This window comes from Suricata suricatta, chromosome 1 (genome assembly GCF_006229205.1).
Source record: "Suricata suricatta isolate VVHF042 chromosome 1, meerkat_22Aug2017_6uvM2_HiC, whole genome shotgun sequence".
Classification (NCBI taxonomy): Eukaryota; Metazoa; Chordata; class Mammalia; order Carnivora; family Herpestidae; genus Suricata; species Suricata suricatta.
Window position 1 is genome coordinate 139,826,276 of NC_043700.1, and position 26,162 is coordinate 139,852,437.

At 39.6% G+C, this 26,162-nt stretch overlaps 1 protein-coding gene across 3 annotated transcripts in view; it reads right to left on the reverse strand.

The window, feature by feature from the left end:
- Positions 1-18,140, reverse strand: part of MOB1B (MOB kinase activator 1B) — a 48,158-nt gene extending 30,018 nt beyond the window's left edge. The window contains exon 1 of one of the 3 annotated variants that reach the window (XR_003910982.1): positions 17,784-18,138. Coding sequence is in view for 2 of the 3 variants with exons in the window: in XM_029945117.1 (XP_029800977.1) it covers positions 17,784-17,797 (14 nt within the window). In the remaining variant the exon portion in view is untranslated. Of the gene's footprint in view, positions 1-17,783 lie in introns of all 3 variants that reach the window. The other 2 variants (XM_029945117.1, XM_029945125.1) reach the window with 2 other exon arrangements.
- Between the last annotated feature and the right edge of the window lie 8,022 nt (positions 18,141-26,162).

Below are 26,162 nucleotides of genomic sequence, written 5' to 3' on the forward strand. Positions count from 1 at the left end.
ACTTAAAACCGACTGAGTCACCCAGGCATACCCATCGTCTCTACCCATTTTAAGGCTCACTAAACGTACTGACAGATGGAAAATTAGAAGCTGGCTGATATAACCAATTCTCTCAATTGGAAAAATAAGCAGCAAATATGAATAGTAGATCCCTTTCCTTTCAGTAAAGGCTGAAAAATGCAAACGAGGCCCAGCTGGCTCAGCTGACAGAGTGTATGACTCTTGATCTCAGGGTCCTGAGTGCGAGCCCCACCTTCGGCGTAGAGCCTACTTTAAAAAAATAGTAAATAACAAAATAAATGATAAACTAAAATTGATGGAAGGCCTGGCTGGCACAGTCAGCACAGCATGCAACTCTTGATCTTGGGGTTGAGTACAAGCTCCACACTGGGCACTGAGCTTACCATAAAAAATAAATAAATAAATAAATAAATAAATAAATAAATAATAATAATAAAAGCTAAGCAACTCATTTAGATTCTCCAGGACTATGTTCTGAGTCTTGAAAAGGGTATAGGTTACACAAGAGTTTACATACACTTGTCTAATCAAACTACATACCTCAGATCTGAGCATTTCACTGTAAATTATACTTCAATAAAACAAAAATAAAGATAAACCTGAAGCAGTGAAAGTGAGCCTAAGACATCTCTCTGAGCTACATAATATGGAAATGTACCTCCCGCGGTGTTCTTAAACGTAAAAACAACATTTTTTCTTTACTGACTTTTTGCCTCTAGTTCAACTGTTTTGAACCTCTGATAACCTGAAAGACATTTTATGAACTTTCTCTCTAGAAATATGAGACAAAATATTTTGCATACAGGAATTCAGGGAGGTGCTAAAACATGTTCAAAAACCCAGATAAAGAACTCCTGTCTTAATCTGTCTCCTTTTTCTCAAGCTATCACGAGAACATTCATGTTCTTGTGAAATTTTCCATGAGCTCTGCACTTAGTGTCTAATCCTTGAGAAGTATTCTTTTGGATAAAACCACATAGACATTCAGGATGAATAAGTACAGGCCCTTATTCAATGAAAAATAATCTATATTTATATCCTATGGTTTACTCTTTATTAAACATTGACTCTAAAAATAGTAATAATTTTAAAAAGCTAAACAACTCATTTAGCTACTAGATTCTCCAGGACTATGTAGAAGTCTGTCCTTAAATCAAAGAGCTACAAATTTTTTTGATCATACTTGTATAATACTATAAGGTACAAAACGACAGTATTTATAAGAAATACAGTGCATTAAATTAATAGTCTTAAGAAAATAAGGATGCCTATAAATACAGATAGGGTCCAGGAAAACGGGAAAATTTTTACTTCTTTTATCTCTTGGAGCTGGAAAAAGATATCAGAAACATGAATACAAAACTTATAGATCATTTTCTCCTATAATTTCAAATGCAGTTGAATAGTTTTTGTTTGTTTTTACATAAAACAGAGATCATTCCTGGTTTGGAGGTAAATTTCAACAATGAAAAAGTCAATAACAATGAATATTTAAATGAAATTTGCTAAAGCATACTTCAAAAGCATAACCTGAATAATGTGGAATATTAGTGAAGACTGATAGTAGATAATAAATAAAAGATAATTCCTTACAGCTCAAATTTGGATTAATCTGTTTTCTTGAAAAATTAGCTATGGAACTATTAGTTGGAAAAAGGACTTTTAGACTCATTATCCACTAAGACATCACTGAAACAAAAACAACTCAAAAAACACGAAGTAGTTTAACACAGTGATATAAGTTCCCTTCACTTACAGACACCACACAACTGTCATAGAATGTGGCAATAAAATGAATTAGAACTTATAAGAAGACTATTTTGAAGAGTGATTATTGAAGATGGTAGGCTACAGATACACATTAGCTTCCATTCTCTACTCAAAATGATAATAATGTGAATTTTAAAAATCCATAATCCCGTAAGGACAAAGAGAATGAAAGAGAAGACAACAATAAAATTTTTAAAATTACTGAGTAGATGAATAAATAACTGAATTAACATACCTAAGGAAACCTAATCCTAAACTTAGAAGCAACCCAATTACACCATAGATCCCACAGAAGGTTCAGGAATTAAATAAGTAGGACACTCTGGAAGTGGAAATGAAGATAGAGCAAAACTTTCAGTCTAAGAAATTACACACCCAGCTTCCCTCTGTAATCTACACAGTGGGCTTCTATACTATACCCATCCTAAGAAAAGACTAGGAGCTAAAGGGTTACTCTATGAAAAGGGCGAAACAGAGAGGGTGTCTGGCTTGGGAGATAAGGCACACTTGGAGGCAAATGTACCGTATCTAACATTGGGAGATTAGATGAGTGTGAAAAATCAACATCAAGACCTCTATAGCCTCCAACCTCCAGCCTCTGCAGGATCCCAAAAACCTTGCAGCCAGGATAGTAATCTCCAAGCAATGTAAGTGATGGATCACTTAATTCTACACCTGAACTGATTTACTATATATGTTAACTAGAATTTAAATAAAAATTTGAAAAAGAAAAATCAAGCAAACACCAGAAGAGCTCTTGCTGCCAAATCTGACCACACCATGTACACAGACCTAAAAAGATTCAGACCAGGAATTCTTCAAGGAAACAGCCTAGCCATATCACCCTTCAGCAAAGACAACAGTTAACACGCCCTTCACACAAACACACAGATTCCAATTAGCTTTTCAGTTGTCCTATTTGTAAATAAAAGCAGGAGGCAAAAGAGTTACCAGGCATTTGCAGGGAGCCTCTAACATGAAAGAAGACACTAAAATAGAAAAAAGCAACCTAGAGAATAAAAGATGCAGAAGAATAAAAATGACCCCATTCCAAAAAGAACTATATAATATTGATAGGGAAAAAATATCGCTTCATGAAATAAGAACAGGATACTATATAAAAAAAAGAAACTAGGGTGTCTGGGTGGCTCTTGTACAAAAGACATCAATGGCCAACAAGCCCATGGAAAGGTGCTCAACATCACTGATCATCAGGGAAATCCAAATCAAAACCAGTGAGATATCATCTGATACCTGTCTGAATGGCTATTATAAAAAAGACAAATAGCATGTACTGGTGAAAATGTGGAGAAAAGGGAGCACGTGTTCACCATTGTTGAAGTATAAATTGCTACAGCCACTATGGGAAAAAGTATGAAAGTTCTTCAAAAAATTAAACTAGGGGTGCCTGGGTGGCTCAGCTGGTTAAGCGTCCAACTTTTGGTTTGGGCTCATGTCATGATATCACGGCTTTTGAGTTCAAGTCCTGCATCAGGCTCAATGCTTACAGTGCAGAATCTGTTTGGGCTTCTCTCTCTCTCCCTCTCTCTCTGCCACTTCCCTGCTTGGGCTCGCTTTTCTTCTCAAAATAAATAAATAAACTATAAAAAATAAAAAATAGAACTACCATATGAACTAGCAATTCCACTACTTACTAAGTACCCAACCAAGGGGGGAAAAATCCACGAAACCAACAAGATATATGCACTCTTATGTTTCCTGAAGCATTATTTACAATATCCAAGTTAGGGAAACAACCTAAGTGTCCTTCAATGGAGAACTGGATAAAAAACATGGCAGGGGTGCCTGGGTGGCTCCGTTGGTTGAGTGTCTGACTCTTGATTTAGGTTCAGGTCAGAATCCCAGGGTGGTGGGATCAAATTCTGCATCCAGCTTTGAGCTGAGTACAGAGCCTGCTTAAGATTCTCTCTCCCTCTGCACCTCTCCCTTGCTTGTGCTCTCTCTAAAATAAAAATATGTAATACAAACACACAAATACTACTCAGCCAAAAAAAAAGAATGAAATCGTTCCATTTGCCACAACATGGATGGACCTGTAGGGTATTACGCTAAGTGAAATAAGTCAGAAAAAGGCAAATACTGCATAATTTCATTTACCTCTGGAATCTAAAAACCAAAACAAAACAAATTCCAGACACATAAATATAGAGAACAGATTCGCAGTGGGGGGGGGGAGGGCGGGGCTGGGGGAAGTGCAAGATGAGTGAAGGGGATCAAAACCTACCAAGTTCGTTCCAGTTATAAAATGAGTAAGCACAGGGCTCTAACACAGCATAAGAAACATAGTCAATAATACTGAATCATGCTCTGAGGACACTAGACTTACAGTGGTGATCACTTTGCGATGTATACAAATGTTGAATCACTCTGCTGCACACTTGAAACTAACGTAATACTATATGTCAATTATACTTCAATAAAAAAAGAAAAAGAATTCAATAATTAATGCCTAGAAAGGAAAAAATAGGCAACACTAGAAATTAGAAATAAGAAATTAAGACAATCAGGCAAAAAAGATCAAACCATGGTTAAGAGTTTTCTTGAAGCAGGAAAAAGGTGGTTTTTATGACAAGCCTTACAGAACTATTTAACTCTAAATTAAATCGTACATGTATAATACCAAAAAAATGAATTTTTAAAAGTATAAAAGCTTAACTTAGAAAACAGTGTGAATGCTTATTAAAACTTAGCAATAAAATGGACTATTTAAAGAAACGTTAATAAACTGTTCTATCTTTAAAATCAAAGCATACTGTGCAATGTATTTATGACTCATAATATTTCCAGTATACCATAAATCAGTAAGCCAAAATCGCCTATATGTGTGGAGACTTCTCATCCTAATGGTTCATTAGCTGGTGGCTGCTATTGCTTTAGCTATTCTCAAATTGTTTCAAAAACACTCATTCACCTTAGAACTTTGCCAGATTCAATCAATTTGATATACCAATGGTCCCTGAAAAAGCCAAAAGCCATGAACGAAATACACATGGAGTGGAGGCCTGTAAAAGCAGCATGTAGTACAGGGTAGTGGGAGACACTGGCTGTAACTGCAGTCCTCCAGCCCTGGAGTAACCCTGTGCCTCCACTACTTACTGAGACACCTAGACTTAGTTACTTCGCCTCGATAGAGCCTTATTTGCTTCATTTACAAAAAGGAGAAAGCATTGTGCTGCAGCTGTTGCACGAGTTAGAAACGAGAGAATAAAAAAATTCTAATGCAATACCTAGCACAAAGATCAATAAAAGCTGACTACTGTTACTACTTAACTCGGGGCATTACCTACTTCACATCGAATAGTAGAAACCTCGATTTTTTGCAGTTGGATATCCTGAAATCCCTTATCTGGCTTGTACTATACTTATGTGACTTTAGGTAAGCTACTTAATCGTTATGATGACAAAAAAGAGAAATCATGGGGCGCCTGGGTGGCTCATTTGGTGAAGCATCCGACTTCAGTTCAGGTCCTGAACTCACGGTCTGTGGGTTGGGGCCCCATGGGGAACTCTGTGCTGACAGCTCAGAGCCTGGAGCCTGCTTAGGATTCTGTGTCTCCTTCTCTCTCCGCCCCTCCCCTGCTCTCTCTCTTTCAAAAATAAATACACATGAAAAAAATTTTTTTAATTAAGAAAAGAGAAATTGTATTACCTACCACATAGGATGGTTCTGAAAATGAAATGATATGCACAGAAATGTAAAGAACCAGCAGTGCACAGTCAGCTCCCCATAACGGATACCAGTTAAATATATTCATACAATCTCTGTATCTGTTATAGCAAAGGCCCGTCCATAGGCAGAAGTATGCAGTATTTGCCTTTTTCTGACTTATTTCACATATTGTACATTTTTAATAAGCAACTATAAAAAGAGTAAAAAAAATCCTGTAATGTCAAAAAATTCAACTAAAATGACAAGAGACTTGGAATTCTTGGTATAATCAAATATTAGGATTTGTTCATAAGCTCCCGTTTTTATCAACTAGTTTATCTAAAAATAAGAGGGTGAACTGGAATCTTTTCTAGCTCTAAAACTACAAATCATTTAACCAGAGATTTGATCTCATTCTTATGAATTCCACAAGTCACTAGAAATCTCAGACACCACAAAGAAGACTGCATATTATTAAATATAAAACTGTTCTTTTTATAAATAAGAAAAAAGGCACAAAAGTACAATGACTTTGCCCCACTTAAATTCTATACTACCACCACCTAAATAAATTCTAAGTCCCACCTCTCTGAACCTGACATACAGGCTCCATACATGCTATTTTAGAGTACATCTTCAGATCATAGTACTCTTCTTCTTCTTCTTCTTCTAATATATTTTTAAACCGTTTATTTATTTTTGAGAGAGAGAGCATGAGCAGGAGAGGGGCACAGAGAGAAGGGGACAGAGGATCCCAAGTGGCTTTCACACTGACAGCAGAGAGCCCGATGCAGGGCTCGAACTCACAAACCTCAACATCATGACCTGAGCCAAAGTTGGAAGCTTAACCAACTGAGCCATCCAGGTCCCAAGAATAACTGAATTCTTCTACAGAAGAATGCAGATAAAATATTTCTTTTCCTCAAGATTGTTTACTTCTCCCTTTCTGTTAGGGAGCAAGCGGGTCCATTTTTCAGATCACCAATGGTTTAGGCATGAGCTTATAGCACCCAAGCGCAGGACAATCAATCATCTAAATGAAAGCTAACAAGAACAGCTTGTCATTACCAGTGTGACATCAGGAAACCCCCTCTGAAAATAATACAGATGCAGTCAAACCTGGGAACACAAGGCAGAGAAAGGGCTATATAAAACTCCAGGAATGGTACAATTTAAAAAAAAAAATTCCCTTTAATCCAAATACTGCAAAAATTACATTTTGTACTACCTGGAATTCACCAATTCAGCAGTGCTCCCCAGTACCTGCACTGGGCTGTAACTGTAGCTATTTAAAACTAAGAATGGATAACACAAACAACTGAAAACCATCAAAAGAGGAGGAAAAGAAAAAATGCATAATACTGCAAGAATCCTCCCTTGTTAACCCCAGTTTCTTCTCGAACTAAGTGAAATGTAAGTATCAGAACTACCACAAGAAAAAGGAGCAAATTCATTAAGGTTAGAAGTGTTTCTATATATACAAATATGCAAAGTATGTACTGATAAAACGATAAAGTGTTTTGAGCTGTGGTATCATATACCTTACTCAGGCTTATAACCGTCGGCCTGTAAATGTTCAAAACGATAAGCATTTCATCAGATTCAACAACAACTGGACACTACTATTTACTTATGTTTTGGAGAAAAAACTGTCTACCTTGAAATAATCCAGCGAGAAAAACCCTGGCAGAGATCTCTATTAGACTCCATAAGAAAAGCAATAAATATGTTAAAAGGAATAGGCGAAAAGCAGCTTTAAGTCTATCTCCAGAATCTATAAGTCATTTTTACAACTCCAAGTATACCATCTGCCTCCCATACATGTTCATTATTTGCATTAAATTATCAGTTTATTACCTGCACTAAAATATCAGAAAGATGACTAAGAAATAAGAAATCCAATTAGAGTTAAATATTTCATTCTGTAAAATCTCCCTTTATAGACTATAATCCATACAGATCTTGGAGAAAATTAATATTTTCCTAAGAAGTCATTAATATTTTTAAATTTAATTTTGTGACTTTGTTGATAAACATGTTTAACATTTATCAACAAAAATTTTAATTATATTCTATTATTTTTACATGGTTGTTGATTTTTAAATTTCATTTATTAACAAAGAGCTCCATGCTAGATTACAACACAAAATATATTACTCTTCCCTTTTAAAATAAAGGAGGGAAAAGTCAGATGGCAATGGAAGCAAGTGCCCTAACTGTATCACCAGAAATAAAGGGGACAGATTCTTTGGAAGAATCTTTGCCATTAACTTATTTACTTGGTACTAATATGAAAAGCCCAAGAAGCCAGGAAGTTTTCTTGATATTACTCGTAGTGGTGCAATGGTGCTGGGGACACGGAAACGGCACTGCTATCGGAACACCATTCACAGTGGCACGTAGGGGACATGTGCCGGCATATTCCATGTAAAAGGGGGAAGACAACAAGGTCTCCACAAAACTGTGAGATAAAGATCCAATAAATAGGTGTTCCAAACCTTTGTGTGTGCAGTAGCCGCCTACTTCTTAAGTAGACTTCTTTAAGAAGCCTCTTAAAGGTTAAAATTAGAGCAGAGTAAAAGGAATCGCCCATACCTCCACCTACCACCATGAAAGTACTTGAAAATGTCTTTGATTCTTAAAAAAGAAGTTTTGTTACTGAGTATGTAATATATATGAGGCACTACGCTAGGTGGCAGAGATTTAAAAACAGCTTTTGAAATTGCTGTTACCTTTAAAGAAGTCACGCATTCTGATGAAGAAAAAAGGCCAGAAAACTGACACGTACAGTTCTTTTTGATAAGGGCTATAATATGGAATATGAAGGAATCCGAAATGGTATCCAACAAATTGGAAAGGGAGCCCGAGGCAGAGGGAAAGAGCTGGCTCTTGAACTGAAGAAATGAGGGTGGGAAGAAGAAGGGCAGTCCAGCCAGAAGAACTGGAACAGCGTTTACCAAGGCAGGCAGACAGGGGAGGAATGCATGTTGAAAGAAATGCAAATAAAATGGCTGGGCTCCTGGGGGGGAGGGGTGGGGAGAACGCGGCAGGAAGGCATAAATGAGGCTGGAGTGGTAAGCAAACACCATATCACAGAGGCTCTCTATGCCTTGGGATTTTGCCAACCACTGCCAGCACACTCCAATCTCCATCTGAAAAACCCAAGTGAACTGCAAGAAAAAAGTGGTCCAAAGGATTCCAGCCATTCTCTTTCCCTACTAAAAAAATGCAGAGCTACAGTGGAGCAATCGTGGCAGCAGTGCCAAAATCAAGTAGGAAAGGCACCCACATCCATCCACTAGAAACCACCTCTACCTAAAAATAAGGAGTACACATCTACAAAATTCCTGCTGTTCCGAATATATGAACATAATGGACACATAATGACTTTTATAAACACACAATGCAACTATTTCATTCTTTTACCCAAAAATGTTGTATACTCAATGCAACATCAATATTCCTTAACCTTCGTTAGCCAGTGGACTTAAATTGGGTTAAAAACAACTCTTGAGGAGTGTATCCATGGGACATACTGGCCTTCAAAGATACTTGAGGACAGAGACCATGTCTTATTTATTTCTGACCCCCTGCCTTTCTCCTTTCACCACTAGCAAACACTTTGCTTTAGACACAGGTGTCCAATAAATATTTATCATATTATTGCAATAATACCTTTCATTTGTAGTATAGCTAAATAAAATCTGGAATGCAGAAAGAGTTTATATACTGGGCTTGGGAACTTCGTAAGCAAGGATAATAACAGTGTTTGTACAGTACTCTCTGGTTTACAAAAACTTCCATATACATTCTCTCTTTCAATTCTCAAATTTACCTAATGGAATAGGCAATCCTTTCCACCCAGTAGACACAGGGAACAAAAGCTAAGAAATTAAGTGATGTGCCCAAGGTCACATGGCTGGTGACAGAACAAAGACTCTGAAACTCAGGTATCCTCACTCACGGACTACTACTTTTTCCATGACAACCTTTAATCAATTAAAAAAATATACACACGTGCGTGCGCACACACACATAAATGACATACTTGCCAAGCAATGTACTAACATTATGGGAAATAAAGTAGCGAACAAACCCTATGAAACTTACAGCCCAGAAGGGGGTGAGGGGACCTTAACTAATAACTTAAATAATCAGAAGTGTGCAAAGACAACTAAGGGACCTAACCTCCTTGGGAGTACAGTGAGATAAATACAGGAACCACTGCAATGGGATGGTATTTTACTGGGGTTGGGGGGAAGCTCAGGGGAGACTGGGTTCAGATCTAATGTGCAAGTAGGAATTATAGCCAAGGGACAGGGTATGGGGATGAGTGGACAGAAAATTACTAGGAGGAAACCTCAGGGTTGGGAGGGTTCTGGCCAAACCGACCGAATGGGATTCTTGTTGAAGACAGGCCAAGGTGATCAAATATCACGTGAGGGACAGCGGAGGATCAGGAAGCTAAATCAGATAGTGAAGCTGCAGGAAGGGGGTTCTGGATAAACTGACCAAGCAAGGTTCTTGCTAAAACTAGACTTTAAGGAAGTGCGCAGATGAGCCTGGGAGAAGGTTCAAGAGCCTGACTGAAGTTTGGTCAAGCACAGAAACTCTGACAGGGCCTCACAGACTCTCTCAAGAACAGAGACAGTGTTATAGTGAATCCAAAGGATTTTTCTTCTTTACCTTATTTTGAATCATTTAACTCAATATACAGGCATTCTCCACTTACTGTTATCCAAAGCTTCTCAAACCTTAAAAATGCTTTTCACCTAGGGAATCCTAAAATGCATTCTAATTCAAGGTTTGGGGTCTGAAATTTCTAACATGCTCCTATGATGCCAAAGCTCCACACTTCAAGGGTCCAAAGCAGACATATCAAGAGTTACAATTATGTAGAGATATGAATCTCCTCAGTCTCAGGGGTGGGGGTAGGGGTGGGTTCTGTCACCAGACAACCAACAGCAGCCTTTCTTCCAATGGTGCTACAAAATGACAGTGGTACGTTTTTCTAAATGTTGAATGGCATTTAAAAAAAAAGGTAAAGATATCTCTAGAACCTAAAGTTATCACTAAACAATGTAGTCCCAACACCCAAACTATGTTCCCACTTAAGCAAAAGCTAAAATTCAATATCTCTCTATTGAGGTATATTTTGACTGCCAAATGTCTAGCAACTTAGAACTGTACTTTTTTGGATAGTCTGGCTGTAACCGTAGTTTGAGGGGGAAAAAAGCTTTTATTTTGGTTCTTGATAATTTGTCATTTCCCAAATTACAAACTGACAAGGTTTGGGGGACATATGGGTGGCTCGGTCAGTTAAATGTCTGACTCTTGGTTTCAGCTCAGGTCATGATTTCAGTTTCATGAGTCTGAGCCCCACATCTGGCTCTGCCCTGGCAGCATGGAGCCTGCTTGGGATCCTCTCTCTCTGCCCCTCTCCTGCTCATGCTCTCTAAATAAATAAATAAATAAATAAACTTAAAGAAAAAAAAAGCCCTCCAGCAATTGCACTACCAGGTATTTATCCAAGGGATACAAGTGTGCTGTTTCAAAGGGACACACCCCCCCCACCCAATGTTTATAGCAGTGCTACTGACAATAGCCAAAGTATGAACAGAGCCCAAATGTCCATCCACTGATGAATGGATAAAGAAGATATGGTGTGTGTGTGTGTGTATATATATATATATATATATGTATATATATATATATATATATATATATATCTGCAATGGAATATTACTCGGCATTCAAAAAGAATGAAACTTGCCATTGGCAACAATGTGGACAGAACTGGAGTACGTTTTGCCAAGGGAAATAAAATAAGTCAGTCAGAGAAAGACAAATTTCATATGACTTTACTCATATGTGGAATTAAAGATACAAAACAGATGAACATAAAGGAAGGGAGGCAAAATAATATAAAAAGAGGGCAAGGACAAAACTTTAGAGACTCTTACATACAGAGAACAAACTAAGGGTTGCTGGCGGGGCTTGGGTGGGGGATGGGCTAAATGGGCGAGGGGCATTAAGGAGGACATTTGCTTGGATGAGCACTGGGTGTTTCTTGCACTTATGCTAACTACCTTGAATATAAATGTTTAAAAATTAAAAAAAAAAACTGACAAGGTTGGGGTGCCTGATTGGCTCAGTCGGTACAGGAAGCAACTCTTGATCTCAGGGTTGGAAGTTGAAGGCCATGTTGAGGGTAGAGTTTACTTAAAAAAAAAAAAAAAGGACAAAGTTGATGAAGGCAAAGGGTTAAATAGGCTAACTGAGAAGACCCCTCTGGGAGTTAACGATAGGCTAGAGACATAAGTGTCCTCAAAACAATGCTTATGTTCCAGTAGAGAGAATTCAGTTTTGACAAATCAGTTTGTGTCCACAGATTCAAATGTGGAAATTTCTAAGAGCTGAAAATAAAAGGACCAGCTAAACATTTGGCAGGACATGGGGAAGAGTTAGGAAGAATGGAACCAGGCATATGTGAGTAAAAACTATAACCACAGGGAGTTTTTAAACAAAAAGCTACTTCAGTAGTTAAATCTAATGCTACAGGGCACTAATAAACAGATTCTCTACAGAGCAGAAAGGCCATGCTGCTGTTCATCTGCCTGAAACATGACCTAGGCGCCGAGATGCTGGAAAAGGTGCCATAACTGTTTACCCCTACTGCTTCCACTAATTATCCCATAGTTACAGTGAATATTAAGGAGATATTTAAGTTATACCATTATCTATTTCTACAAAGAAACATACACAAAAATATTCCTCTAATAGCCAATCACTACAGCTATTGAAATATTCCCATCAAATTTCAATTTGAGAACAAAAAAGGATTTAGGCTGAAACATAAAACAATAGTAGCAATAAAAGAAAATCCAACCTTTCCTTTATAAATAATAATTATAAGGCTACTTGACTATGAGGTAAACTATTACCCAAATATTTGCTTACCTGCTTTTAAGTTCTAACTGCAAAAAAATCAAAGTAACACTGATACATATTATTAGAAACCTACAGAAATTGGCTAGGATTTAAGTAATCAGAAATGATGAAGATGCTTATAAAAAATAATAACAGCTACTAGCAATCATGACACTGCTGAGGTATTGATAATGAACGCTGCACTTAACCACAATTTATTGAGCTAGGGCTTTTACATTTAGTATCTCTAATCCTCCCAACATCTCTGAAGTACTGATCCTAACCATAGAATTCATAAGAAAAATACAGATTACTGTCACACTCACACCACATGCAGTGGAGTCTGAGACTGCCTTCAAACACAATGTGGCTGAAGCAGGGGCCCACACATTCTCAGGAGACACGATGACATGTGGAGGCCCACGCCACAAGAGGGGTGGCCAGGAGGGGCTGGGTTAGGAGAATGGCTATCTACAGCACTTTGAGCAAACACGTATCTTGAGGACTATGGGAACGTGGTTTCTCACTAACAAAGAAGGAAGTGAAAAATATGTAAAGGAGGAAGGCTAGAAGGAACTCTCTGCTACTTGGCCCAGCATTTCAGGGATTAGTATGAACTTACTCAATATACACAGGAAAAAACTCATGTGCATGTAAATGTGTGTGGATGTTATTTTCTGGCACTGTCCAATGAGGAGGTCTGAGAGCAGCAAGGCACCAATGCACCCACAGTAACAAGCATACCTATCACCTACGTTCTGTTTTCTACATACTATTTTTCAATGAACAGAACCAACACCCTTAGAGAAAGAACCATTTCCAGGGCCAGGGAAGAGAAAGTGTAGGATAAACCAGTAACATTTCGTTGTGCCAGAAAGTTAGGTAGTGCTCACAAAAAGACAGAGACAAGTCAAAGGGATACAAAAGCCTGACTAAATAGGTCTCCCATGAGCCAAAACTGAGAGAGTATGACTCTTGATTTAGGCTCAGGTCATGATCTCATGGTTCATGAGATGGAGCTCCATGTCAGGCTCTGCGCTGACAGTGCAGAGCCTGCTTGGGATTCTTTCCCCCACTCCCCGACTCAAAAATAAATAAGCTTAAATTTAAAAAAATAAAATAAAAATAAAAAAACAAAGATGCTGGGATCTGGGGGAAGGAACAGGGAAAGAAAAGAGAAGTAAGAAAGAAAGACAGAGATAGACACATAAAAACAACTATAACCCTGGGTCTCCTTTCCTAAATTTTTACTATTTACATTGAAGTTACTTCATATAATGCTTAAAAAAGAGTTCCTTCTTGGGGCGCCTGGGTGGCTCAGTCGGTTAAGCCTCCGACTTCGGCTCAGGTCAGATCTCACGTTCATGGGTTCGAGCCCCGCGTCAGGCTCTGGGCTGACAGCTAGCTCAGAGCCTGGAGCCTGCTTCCGGTTCTGTGTCTCCTTCTCTCTCGGCCCCTCCCCCTCTCATGCTTTGTCTCTCTCTGTATCACAAATAAATAAAACATTAAAAAAAAAAAAGGTAAAAAAATTAAAAAAAAAAAAAAAAAAAAGAGTTCCTTCCTGTCCCAATCTAACTCTTTGTTTCTTTCTATACAGAAACAGATCTGGTTTATACTCATTCACATCCCCAAACCACTTTTCCTACAGACTTACATTTTACGGTTAACTAAAAGTGTTTGCTTTACCTCTGTTCCAACCAAGTAGCCCAACATTAGGGAATAAGGCCTTTGTCTTTTTCAAGTTAAATATTTCTGTAAAATTCTACTGATGAGAAGAGACTAGCAATTCCAAAATGTAAGAAACATACAGAACACTCAATATTTTGAGTGAACATACTTTAAGTGAACATACTCTGAGTAAAGGTTAAGAACTTGCTCTGATTCTAAATTTCCCTGAATTTTATATGCATAAAATATCAAGAGAGGAAAAACCCTAACAGGTCTGTGTTTTGATTTAACCCAAGCCAATAATCAGGCCAATAACCTGAGGTTGGTGATTTTGCCACTTTACCAAAAAGAGGTTGAATAAGCTATGTTACTGATAAATCTCATCTAGTTCCAAGATCCTACAACCTCTTGGACAAATCTGAAAACAGACAATTCACAAGCAAATTCATGTCTCTAGGACGTTTCCTCTGACTAAAATCTTCCAGTTCCCCTTACCCTTTTAGAAAACCCTTGTTATATATTCCACTTCTTCTTTCATGAAGCTTTCTTCCAGCCCAAATCAGACAAATTGCTCCATATTCTTTTTTTTTTAAATAAATGTTTTATTTATTTTTGATACAGAGAGAGACAGAGCATGAGAGCAGGAGGGGCAGAGAGAGAAGGAGACACAGAACTGGAAGCAGGCTCCAGGCTCTGAGCTGGCTGTCAGCACAGAGCCCCACGCGGGGCTCGAACCCACAAACGTGAGATCTGACCTGAGCCGAAGCCGGAGGCTTAACCGACTGAGCCACCCAGGCGCCCCGCTCCATATTCTTTAGACACCCATGATTGTACTACGTCTATTACAGATGACAACTTATAACTGGTCTGGGAGTCCTGCATTGTCCACAATGTTTAGCACACAGCAGGTGCTGATGATGTTTAAAGATTTGAGTCTACAAAGTTAAATTAGGTTCCTGTGAAGTTTCTCTAAGTACCACTTGGGAATTTCGCTTATTAAAGATACACAAAGGCCAATTTGCAGCACAACCAAAGCTCTGTCCCAGTCACAGCTACACACGCCATACAAATGTACTCTGAGCATCTGTACAAAAGCTACGAAAGGAATCACTGCACCCTTTGGGCATTACCTCATCTACCTCATCCCTCTGTCCCCAAACCTCTTTACCCTGCTTTACTTTGTTTCCTGGCACTTACATTCTCCTACCATGTGATATAATTTTCTGATATTCAGTGTTTATGGTCACTCACCAAAACATACACTGAATACAGGAATTTTTTACTGTTTTACCCAGTGCCTTCATCAGTGCCCAGAATAATATATGATTTTTTTAATCAATAATTATTTCCTTCTGTCTTAAAGGGAATTATGAGTCAGCACCCTCATAAACCCATCTCACATTGCCCTTACTTCTCAGCGCCTACCACTGACAGTAGCCTTACAAGCAAGCTTCTAAGAACTAGAGAAAAATGTGTGTGTGTGTGTGTATACATACACACACACACACACACTTTTTTAAAGCAGGCTCCACGCCCAACTTGGGGCTTGAACTCTCAATCCTGAGATCAAGACCTGGGCTGAGATCAAAAGTCAGATGCTTAACCTAACTGAAGCACCCAGGTGTCTGGGAAAATATTTAAATTTAACTTGTAAACCACAACTCTTAATTTCTCTGATCATCTGCTGGTTCAGAAATAATATTGAGGAAGCTATACCAAATAATATATATAGATGAAATAACCAAAACTTTGTTCTTTCACTTTTGATAATTATTTCTATCTATGAGGTCTTCACTTTAAGAGTTGAAACTACTAGTGAACACCAAAAGCAAAAATAAAAATGCTGGATTAAATTTCTGGGATTGTCAAACACAATCCAATATTGGGAATATGTTAACTGTTACATGAGACCTGAATGAAAAATTGTGTCCTAAATAGTACAAACCCTCTAATGTGCCATATATATAAACACACATTAGTTAGGGCAAGATTTTTCTTATGTAACTAATATGCTTCAGGAGAAATGAACTTATCCACTGCATTTCTGTAACTAATACATACTGGGCCATGTAAAAATAGGATACTATTCTATTTGTATTCAGAAAATACCACCAACTTTCTCCATCTCTAGTTTCAGCCAAATATGGTTCTTCCCTGCTTCAACCAATTTAGCTGGGAGTTCCAAGAGACACAAGCCCATTAGCAGCAGTTACAGACATCATCTACATTGCTATTTTGAGGACAGCTTTTAAATTCTTGAAGAAATCAAACATCAGAGTAAAATACAGTCAAGATGAGAAGCTTCAAGCTGAGATACCTGGAAAACTCGTTTCAAGCTAACACAGGAAACAGACTTTCTTGAAGTCACACAGGCCTCTTATCTATCACTACCTACATGACAAACTCAAAATCAACTTCCAGGATGAGCCTAAGAAAGTGATTTCACCAACTCAAATGCGTTAGACAGAATGACACAAGCAAATGTTAGCAAGGTGGCCTGCCAGTTCGCCTTCTGTGATCCCTCAGTTCTGCATGAACACTCGAAAAAGGATTAAGAGTCTATGTAGGAGCCTGTGAAAATAAGGGTTGATTAAATTCTGAGGATCCAGATGCCAAAGTGATGAATAAAAATTACAGGTAGGGAAAGAAGAGAATGGGAACAGAACTGCTATTGCTATTGTTGTGAAGAAAAAAGCTATTCTGTCCACAACAGCAATGGAGTATATGGTGTGAGTTTCAATCTCCGAGTTCTTATTAGCTTTCTAACCACAGCTCAAACAAAAGTGAATCACAACGAAGCCTTCAAACGAGGAATTCCAGTGGTGTAATGTCCTGTTTTCAGACGACCTGAGGCTGTCTGCTGCCTCCATACTCACATCTGGCCATCCATCCCATCTTTCTGCCCAACCCCCCAAACTCGTCTGCAATAAAGGGCAAGCAAACGAAATAGTGACCAGCACTAAATGTGAAGCTAAGTTGGCGTTTACAAATGATCTGCAAAACAACTCCCCAGCGGACGTAATCAACCTACGGCACACTACCAGACTACTTGGTGGCTGTCTAAAAAGATAGAGCCCGTACTTTTCTGTGGAGCATATTGGGAGGAAGGACATCTAGGGGAACTAAGGAGCTGCTCCAGGCTCCAAGACCCTGAGCTGTCACCAGGGGATCCTGACCCAAAGCAGCCTCATTGAGGATGTGTTATATCCACAGGACTTGTCACTCCAACTTTCCACTCCTAAAACCTAAGAGGGAAGTTAAAAGGGTGCTGAGGTGACAGGGAAAAGTACAACACCCAACCTTCTGTGTTTGGCATCCAGAAAAAAGCAATGGGCAAACGAAACGGAGAAAGGCCACCGGGCACGCGACGCAAAAGGGTCATGCGGGGGAGTGGGCGGTACCTTTGCAGAACGTGCAAAACAACAAACCCAAGAGTGGAACGAAGGGAAAGATGCGGTGATGGAGAAATACAGACCCAGGCGGCGGGGTGTGTCGGGACTTGGGTCCGGGGAGAAAGCACCTCCGTGGGGTCGGGGGGGACTCCGAGCGAGCTTGAAGCGGGTTGGGGAGGCGAAGGCCGTGAGGCACGCCAGCGCGCCGGGCGGGCTCCCGGAGACCTGCTCGGTGGGAACGCCCGGCCTGGGCAGCTCGGGGCAACGCGAGCTGGGGCCCGCGGCCCTGGTGGCCCGAACAAAGCCGGCGCGCGCGGGGCCTGGCTACTCACAACAAGAAGCTCATGTCGGCCGCGGCGTGGGGTGCGGGCGCGGCGGTCTCTAGGCCTCCGGGCGGCGGCGGCTGCGGCGGCGGCCAGGGATGAAGACAGGACAGAAGAGGCGCCGAGGAGGAAGGGGAGCGCCAGCTGTTCGACGGCCGCAACTCGTTCGGCTTTGCTAGTTCCAACGGCAGGCGGAGGGGGCGGAAGTGGGAAGCGCACGGCTTGAATCATTCACTGGGAGGGGAAGGAAAAGAAGGCGGGGAAAGGGCCGCAAGCCTAGTCTCCGGAGAACAACCTCCGTGGCTGCTGAGCTGCTCGCCGCGCCTCCCCCTTCTCCAATTCCTCTTCTTTCTCCTCCCCCTACTTCTCCTCACCAGTCCGCCGCCACCCTTACCGGCGAACTCTCGCGAGAGCAGCGCTCGCCCACCCTTCCCCTGCGGTGGTGGCCCCAGGTCCCTCAAGTTCAGGACGTCTTTGCCGCCCCTCGGACCACGCCCAGCAAGTCTACTGGGGCCATCAGGCCGGTCAAGGACTGTCCACCTAGTTGGGGGTCATGGCAAAGCGCTCCGAACTGCTTAGGTGGGTTTCAGCAGTCAGGAAGGAAGTGGACTTCAGCTCCGGGATGTCAGGGTTCTGCAGTGAGGGATGGAATTGCCACCAGAGTGCTGCCCTCTAAGTGTTCAGTAAAGGATGGTAAAAGGTTATGGAGTCTCTTTGCTAGTATATAAAAACAGGAGGAAGTTGAACGTGTTTGGAATGGTTTGGGTGTGGTTCTCCCAGAGGAGAGAAAAGGGTCTAAGTGGGTTTTCAAGGTCCCTGTCGTTTTATGGTTGTATTTAAAACCATGAACTAGGAGGGGTCAGGGTCCATTATTGTCTCAGCAGGCACGCTGTGCAGTCTGCAGCAGCTGGGAAAACTGCTGTTAGTGACATACTCGGTGTGGCGTATTCTTAAATGGATTATAAAGCCTGGCTCTGTGAAATGCAAGGCTCTGTAAGGGGGAACTGAAACCGTTCTACCCTGAGAATGTTTCGTGCAACAGAGTGCTGGGTGATTATAACTGGCTTGGGCCCCATGAATGGTTAATCAGCATGCCACTGATAACCAAGCTACGACATCATTATCAATTTGAATACCCATCTTTTTTACACAAGAGCTATCCATCTTCTTTACTCAGAACATGCATCAAGTCCATAAGTAAGTTTTCAAAGAACCTGAACATAAATAATGTGCAACTATTAACCTATCTTGGGCTAATAGACATGAAGTACCAATATGAAATATATTCTTTTGAGTTGGTGCACTATTAATTTGGCATGTTGGTAAATCAAACCATGTTTCTTAAACAGAAGAAAATATTGGATTTTTGTTCAAACACAATTTAGATGAATCCTATGACACTGAATCAGGATAACAATTGGCAGAGGAGAGAATCTGCTAAAGTACCTGCTGAGTTCTTCTTTTCATACCACAAGGAGAGTTGCCTGAAATTAATAGCTGATAAAGATTATTCCTGTTATTTTGGCTTTAGCAACTGATAAAAATAGTCATTTATCAAATAGGGAAGGTCATAATTTGGGGGTAAAACCAAAAGTTGCATTTTAGATATGTTAGCTTTGAGATAGCTTTGATGTCTATTAGATACCAAAGTAGTGATGTCTGGAAGAATTTTGATTATTGCACAAAGCAGAGGAAGAGATCTGAACTAGAGGCATGAATGCAGACCTCAGTAAGTAAATTGTATTTGAAGCCTTAAGATGGGCTTCCAAATAGGAATTTATGCCCAATAAGGATAGACATAGTAGAGCATTACCTCTAAGTATGTGTGTTTATTCTTTCTTCTCTTCCCAGAAATCTCTAGTTTCTGAACACCACTTACCTACCTCAGTTGTATTTATAATCTCCTTCTCCTTCGAGGTGATGGTTTCTACAACCTTAGAGATGATTCGTCATACTTTCTTATAAAATTAATCATTTCCAATGTGTTCACTAACATGTTACTCCCCAGGTAAATTAACACTAAGTAAAGCCAAGTTTCCATATAGTAGTTAAAAGGAAATTTCTCCTTATAGAAGCATTTCAGTTAAAACAAACAAACAAAACAAAAACAAAAACAAGGGCACCTGGGTGGCTCAGATCATTAAGCATCTGACTTCCACTCAGGTCATGACCTCACGGCTTGTAAGTTCTAGCCTCGCGTCGGGCTTTGTGCTGACTGCTCAGAGCCTACAGCCTGCTTCAGACTCTGTGTCTCCCTCTCTCTCTGCCCCTCCCCAGCTTGCTCTCTGTCTCTCAAAAATGAATAAACGTTAAAATTAGAAAATTTAAAAACAGTAGTAATGATTTTAATTATTATTAGAATATCACCATTTTTGCAACACCTAATAAATTACTGGATATAGCCATTGATGATTGCTGCTGGTAACACAAGGGAGAAAACCGTACTTTGTTATGCATCCTGATGGAAGAATGTATCATCACCTGTGAAAAAATCTTGCCAACAAAAGAGAACTTGAATCTGGTTAAGCCTCTAGATCAACTGTATTAAATTATAGAGAATACAAGGAACAGAAGAATATGGTAAAGAACATGTTAAATGACACCACTTGGATTCATCAGCAAAATCCAAACTATGGAGAAATTCTACAGGACCCACTGTCTTCAACAAATGAATTACAAAGGTAAATTGAGCTGAAGGAGAAACCTAGAGGTTGGGATACCCACCAGTTGTCAGGTGTAGATTCATTTGCATCCTAATTCAAACAAGCAATGTGAAAAAGAAGAGTAACAAATATTTATGTCATTTATGGACATTGGAAAGTTTTGAACACTAGGCAGTGGATGATTAAGGACTAATTATTGTGGTGATGATGTTGTGCTTATGTTTTTTTAGAAAGAACCCTTGTGTTTTATAAATATGTACCAAAATTTTTACAGATGAAATCATATGCCTAGAATTTGCTTCAGAATAATGTGAGAGAGGGAAATAGGAGTATAGATGAAATGAGATTGGCTCTGAGTTGATAATTGCCAAAGCCAGGTGATAAGAACATGCAAATCATTATACTATGCTGTTTACTTTAGTTTTGAAATTTTCCATAATAAAAAGAAAAACAAATAAATAGCAGGTCTCCTTTTGCCAAGGCCTGGAAGAAGTATTATTAGCGATGGAAATTTAAAATTTGCTGATATAGGGCACCTGGGTGGCTCAGTCAGTTAAGCCTCTGACTTCAGCTCAGGTCAGATCTCACGTTCGTGGATTTGAGCCCCGCGTCAGGCTCTGTGCTGACAGCTAGCTCAGAGCCTGGAGCCTGCTTCCAGCTCTGTGTCTCCTTCTCTCTCTGCCCCTCCTCCTCTCATGCTCTGTCTCTCTCTGTATCAAAAATAAATAAAACACTAAAAAAATAATAAAATAAAATAAAATTTGCTGATCTAGAACAACGATTTTCGGGAGCGCCTAGGTGACTCAGTTTGTTAAACCTCAGACTCTTGATTTAGGCTCAGGTCATAATCTCACAGTTTGTGAATTCGAGCCCCACATGAGGCTCTGCACTAACAGCATGGAGCCTGCTTGAGATTCTCTCTCCCTCTCTGCCCCTCCACCATTTGTTCTCTCTCAAAAATAAATGAACATTAAAAAAAAAACCTAAAAAAACAAAAAAAGAACAATGATTTTTTTAGACCAGAGCATTCTTTCTCTGCTCTCATATCACTCAGCCTTTTCTGCCTATATAAAGATATTCTTTTACATATAAAACTAAAAGGAAATGCTGTTAATGCCAGGGAGAAGAAATGCCAAATTCAAACCCCGTGGCTAAATCTGGGCCTCAGTATTTCTTAAGTAGCTGATCCCTTCTGATTCCGAAATGTGATCTAACTGGGAAAGAATAGATACCTGAACAGCAAATACTAGAAAAAGTACACCTAGGCAACAAATCTTTAGTAACCTGATAAAATACATTCTGTTGTGTGGGAGTGTTTTGGTTACATAACATCTAGATTGATGTGGTAGTTATTCCATCTAATTAGTTTATTGCATAAGATTGTTTTTTAGCAACCTTATATTGAATAGTTCTCTGGTCTAGTCACTCTGCTAAGCTTTTCATATATTTTATCCTCATGTCATTTATTCCTTACACTATCCCATAAGGTTGATATTAGGTGCTATCCCCCCCACCCCATTTATAGGTTAGGAAACTAATGATAAGAAGTTATGTATGTAACTTGCCCAAAATCATATAGCTGATACGTACAAGCTGAATTCAGTAGAGCCCATTTCCCTCTGCCCATTCCCAGGATGACCTAAATTACAATGAATATATCCTAAATGAATTTTGGCATGCTACACAATCCCACCTAACATAGCTAGCAATTAAACCTAACCCTTATCAATGCCTTTTAAATCTTAATTCTATACCTTGCTTCATTAAAGACAAACATATATGGTTATACCCAAACCAGTGTATAGTTATAAATGCTTCTCAAGGGCATATTATTCTGATGTAATAGAAAAGAATGGAAGTGGGGCATCTGGGTGGCTCAGTCCATTAAGTGTCAGACTTCTGCTCAAGTCATGATCTCACAGTTCATGAGTTCAAGCCCTGTGTTGGGCTCCATGCTAACAGTGCAAAGCCTGCTTGGGATTCTCTCTTTCCCTCTGATTCTCTCTGCTCCTCCCCTCCTCCCTCTGTCTCTCTCTCTCTCTCTCAAAATTAACAAACTTTTGAAAAAATGTAAAAAGAAAAGAATCGAAGTATAAAAGATTGGTTAATGAAACTTAGTGTCTCTGGATACATTCATTTATCACTAAAAGCCATAAAGTATCAAAACACAACACTTATTTAATATGTTACAATGGAAGAAGAAATCTCCCATTGATCCCAAACCTAACCCAATCTCCTCCAATTCAAGTTGTTCATCCTTTCAAAGGTGAGGTTTGTGCAATAGAATGCTAGATTTAAGAGAATGATGAGGTACATACCATTTATCCACTTAACAAGGATTTACTGTCTATTATGGGTCTCTGGAAGCAAAAAAACCTTGTGAGTCCTACAGGTCATTGGGAAATGCAGGCAATCAAACAAAAGCAACATTAAAAATTGTGTAAGTTTCAGTAAGGAAAATCCCATGTTATATGTGAACATATATTACAGGGACCTCACCTATTTTGGTCAAAGAATTAGATCCTGTGCATTGAGAAATGGACAATATGCATTTACTCCTTGCATATTAATTCCTGTTATATTTATAAACATCACAAATTAATAAAAACTTCCATTCCCCTCTCATTGCCAACCCAGTTTTGGTGTTTTTATTTTTTGACAATGTACATTTTTTAATTTATTTTTTTAATATATTTGTTGTCAAATTGGCTAACATACAGTGTATACAGTGTGCTCTTGGTTTTGGGGGTAGATTCCCATGATTCATTGCTTACAATCAACACCCAGTGCTCATCAACAAGTGCCCTCCTCAATGCCTATCACCCATTTCCCTTCTCTCCCACCACTCCCACACCATCAACCCTCAGTTTCTTCTCTGTATTTAAGTGTCTCTTATGGTTTGCCTCCTTCCCTCTCTGTAACTATTATTTTCCCCTTCTCCCATGATTTTCTGTTAAGTTTCTCTGTTTTGGTGTTTTGAAGCACCATGACATAGAAATTGATTTTTGTTTTCAAGAAGCCAGTCTTAGAACTTTTTAGAAGCTGCTACATATGGTATACAATTTTTAAAATCTTAGTTCATAGGACAAAAATCATTAAAGATTTCTTGCATGGACTGTGCACCTACCCAATAAATGTTGAATTTCTTTGTCAAGTTTATTATTGTCCGTAATTAGTTATTTTTCCCCACTTATACCTCATAGCCACTTTTCTTGGCAGCTACATAGGGAGGAAGAGAAGGAAGGGTTCTTTTAGAACCTATTCAAAGCTGCTTTTCCCAAATTGATAGGACATTGTCAAGGTCAAAAAGCCTAAAATTAACTCTACCAGCTGTGTTTTGGTTTGCTTCGTATAGCACATGGGCTCCAGGGGGCTCAACTGGGTAGGCTTGCTCCCTGCTTCAATCTGCTGTGCCCTTAAAAGTTTGTTTGTCTGGAGTACACGTTGTACACAGGATGTGGTAGCTAAGCAGCTTTAAAGTGTATGGGGACCAAACAAATAAGTCTCTCTTTTAATCTCAAAGAAACCTAGCAACAATGTGGGGGGTAGGAGGAGGAGTCGTCACTACGGTGTATGTCAGATGAGCTGCTTAATTTTTCACCTTGCTAAAGTTTCCCGGATAGCAAGCTAGTTATGTGGTGCCAAAGACCAAAAGCCGATGATGTGGTTGCAAGGAGTCTATGTTTTTAGACCACCCATCTCCATGAGGTCCTTTAGCATGAAGGACCATATATAGGCATAGAGAGTATTCCAACTGGCTGCAACTTAAAAATATCCTAAGAATCAGCAGCTGTTACTTTCACCCACACAAATTCACAGATGGTTTAATAAAATAGTGCTTGTTCTCAAGAGCTGCAGCCCTCTGGGTTATGCCCTATGTTCTTAGGCTGCCTCCCCCGTCTCGGGTCCCCTACTCAGAGTAACTTAAAGCAGAACGGATGAATAAAACAGATGAGTTATGAGTGGTTCAGGGCTTGCTTGCATCAATGCAAATAATGAGATGTGGAAGTCAGATCTTGGAATATGGTCTTGAATCCCTGTCTCTACAATCACTGGACTCTAGGAACCCTAGCAGTCCCTAGTCCTGGCCATTTGTTCTCTTTTGCTTATGGCCATTACCACTTCCTCTTCTTGGCATCTCTCTCGTGTTTTTCAAAGTTGTCATGGTCACAACCATAGCAACCTGAGCAGGCCACAATCCTCTTATAGCTGGGGATGTGAGATACTGCTTTACACAATAGAATTCCCCTGTACTACACCAATAGAAATCTGGTCCCAGATAGTTAAATCATTTGTTTTTCCTCAGGAGAAATATTTCAACCCTCCCCAAATATCACTATTTTTAAGGTTTGTATAGCATCAGGGTAAACAGGACGAATCTACAGATTTGACCAGTTTGGGTTTTGTTTTTTTTTTGGTTTATTTATTTTTGAGAGAGAGAGAGAGATAGAAGTGAGCAAAGGAGGGGCAAAGAGAGAGGAAAACACAGAATCCAAGGCAGGCTCCAGGCTCTGAGCTGTCAGCACAGAGCCTGATGTGGGGCTCAAACTCATGAACCATGAGATCATGACCTGAGCTGAAGTCAGATGCTTAACTGACTGAGCCACCAGGTGCCCTAAAAGAAGCAAGTCTAAAAAAATTTTTGTTTATCTTTATTTACTTTTGAGAGAGACTGTGTGAATGGAGAAGGGGCAAAGAGAGAGAAAGAGAGACACACACACACACACACACACACACACACAGAACCTGAAGCAAGCTCTAGGCCCCACTCTGTCAGCAAAGAGCCTGGTGTGGGGCTCAAACTCATGAACCGTGAGATTATGACCTGAGCCAAAGTCGGCCGCTTAACTGACTGAGCCAACCAGGTGCCCCAAGAAGCAAGTCTTAAAGAGTTAATAGACTCTCTCTAGATTGGGAAGGGTGATAGAGGAGTAAGAGACAGAGAGATGGCATTACAGAAAGATGATGCCACATGTGTAAACCCCAGAAGCATGAAAAAAATACATATGTAGACAAAGGACATGTTTACTGCTACAACCAATCACCTTAGTACAAACTCTCATTTATCCATTCAACAATATTCGTCAGTACTAAATATATGCTAGTTACTTACATTAGCACTTGGAGATATAGTAGGGTACAAAACAAAGTCCCTGACCCCAAGAAGTTTATATTCTAGTGGGGAGAAGATAGTCTGAATTTGTCAGTGCATTAACTCTAGCTGTATTTGCATTTTCATTATCCCTAATTATGACATGAAATCTCAAGCCTTATTAAAGCAATATTTTAGAAGAGTAAAGGTATCAGGAATCAAGTAGGGAAGAAATTCAGGAGTCACACCATGAATACAAGGTCTTCTGACCACCAAGCGGACAATAGTTCCAATGCTCAGTTGAACTCTGCTTTACTTGATATCACAGAATTGTAAATTTAGTTCTATAGGAAGTACTGTGAATATTTAAAGTATAACCTTTAGCCATAACTCAATGACTGCATAGTCCAATAGCAGGTCAAAAATTAGAGCAGGTGTGTGTGTGTAAGGACATGAAGATGGAACCACAACTCTCTCCCTAGGAACAAAGGCTCCTTCTTCTCCCCTGACTCTTTCCCCCCTCCAGCAACCTCTAGGGACCTGTGTCATTGATTAGAATCACTGTCACAGGGTCTTCCTGCTTACAATGTCCATAAATCTTCCCCAGATATTCAACAACCCTCAGAGGAGGCA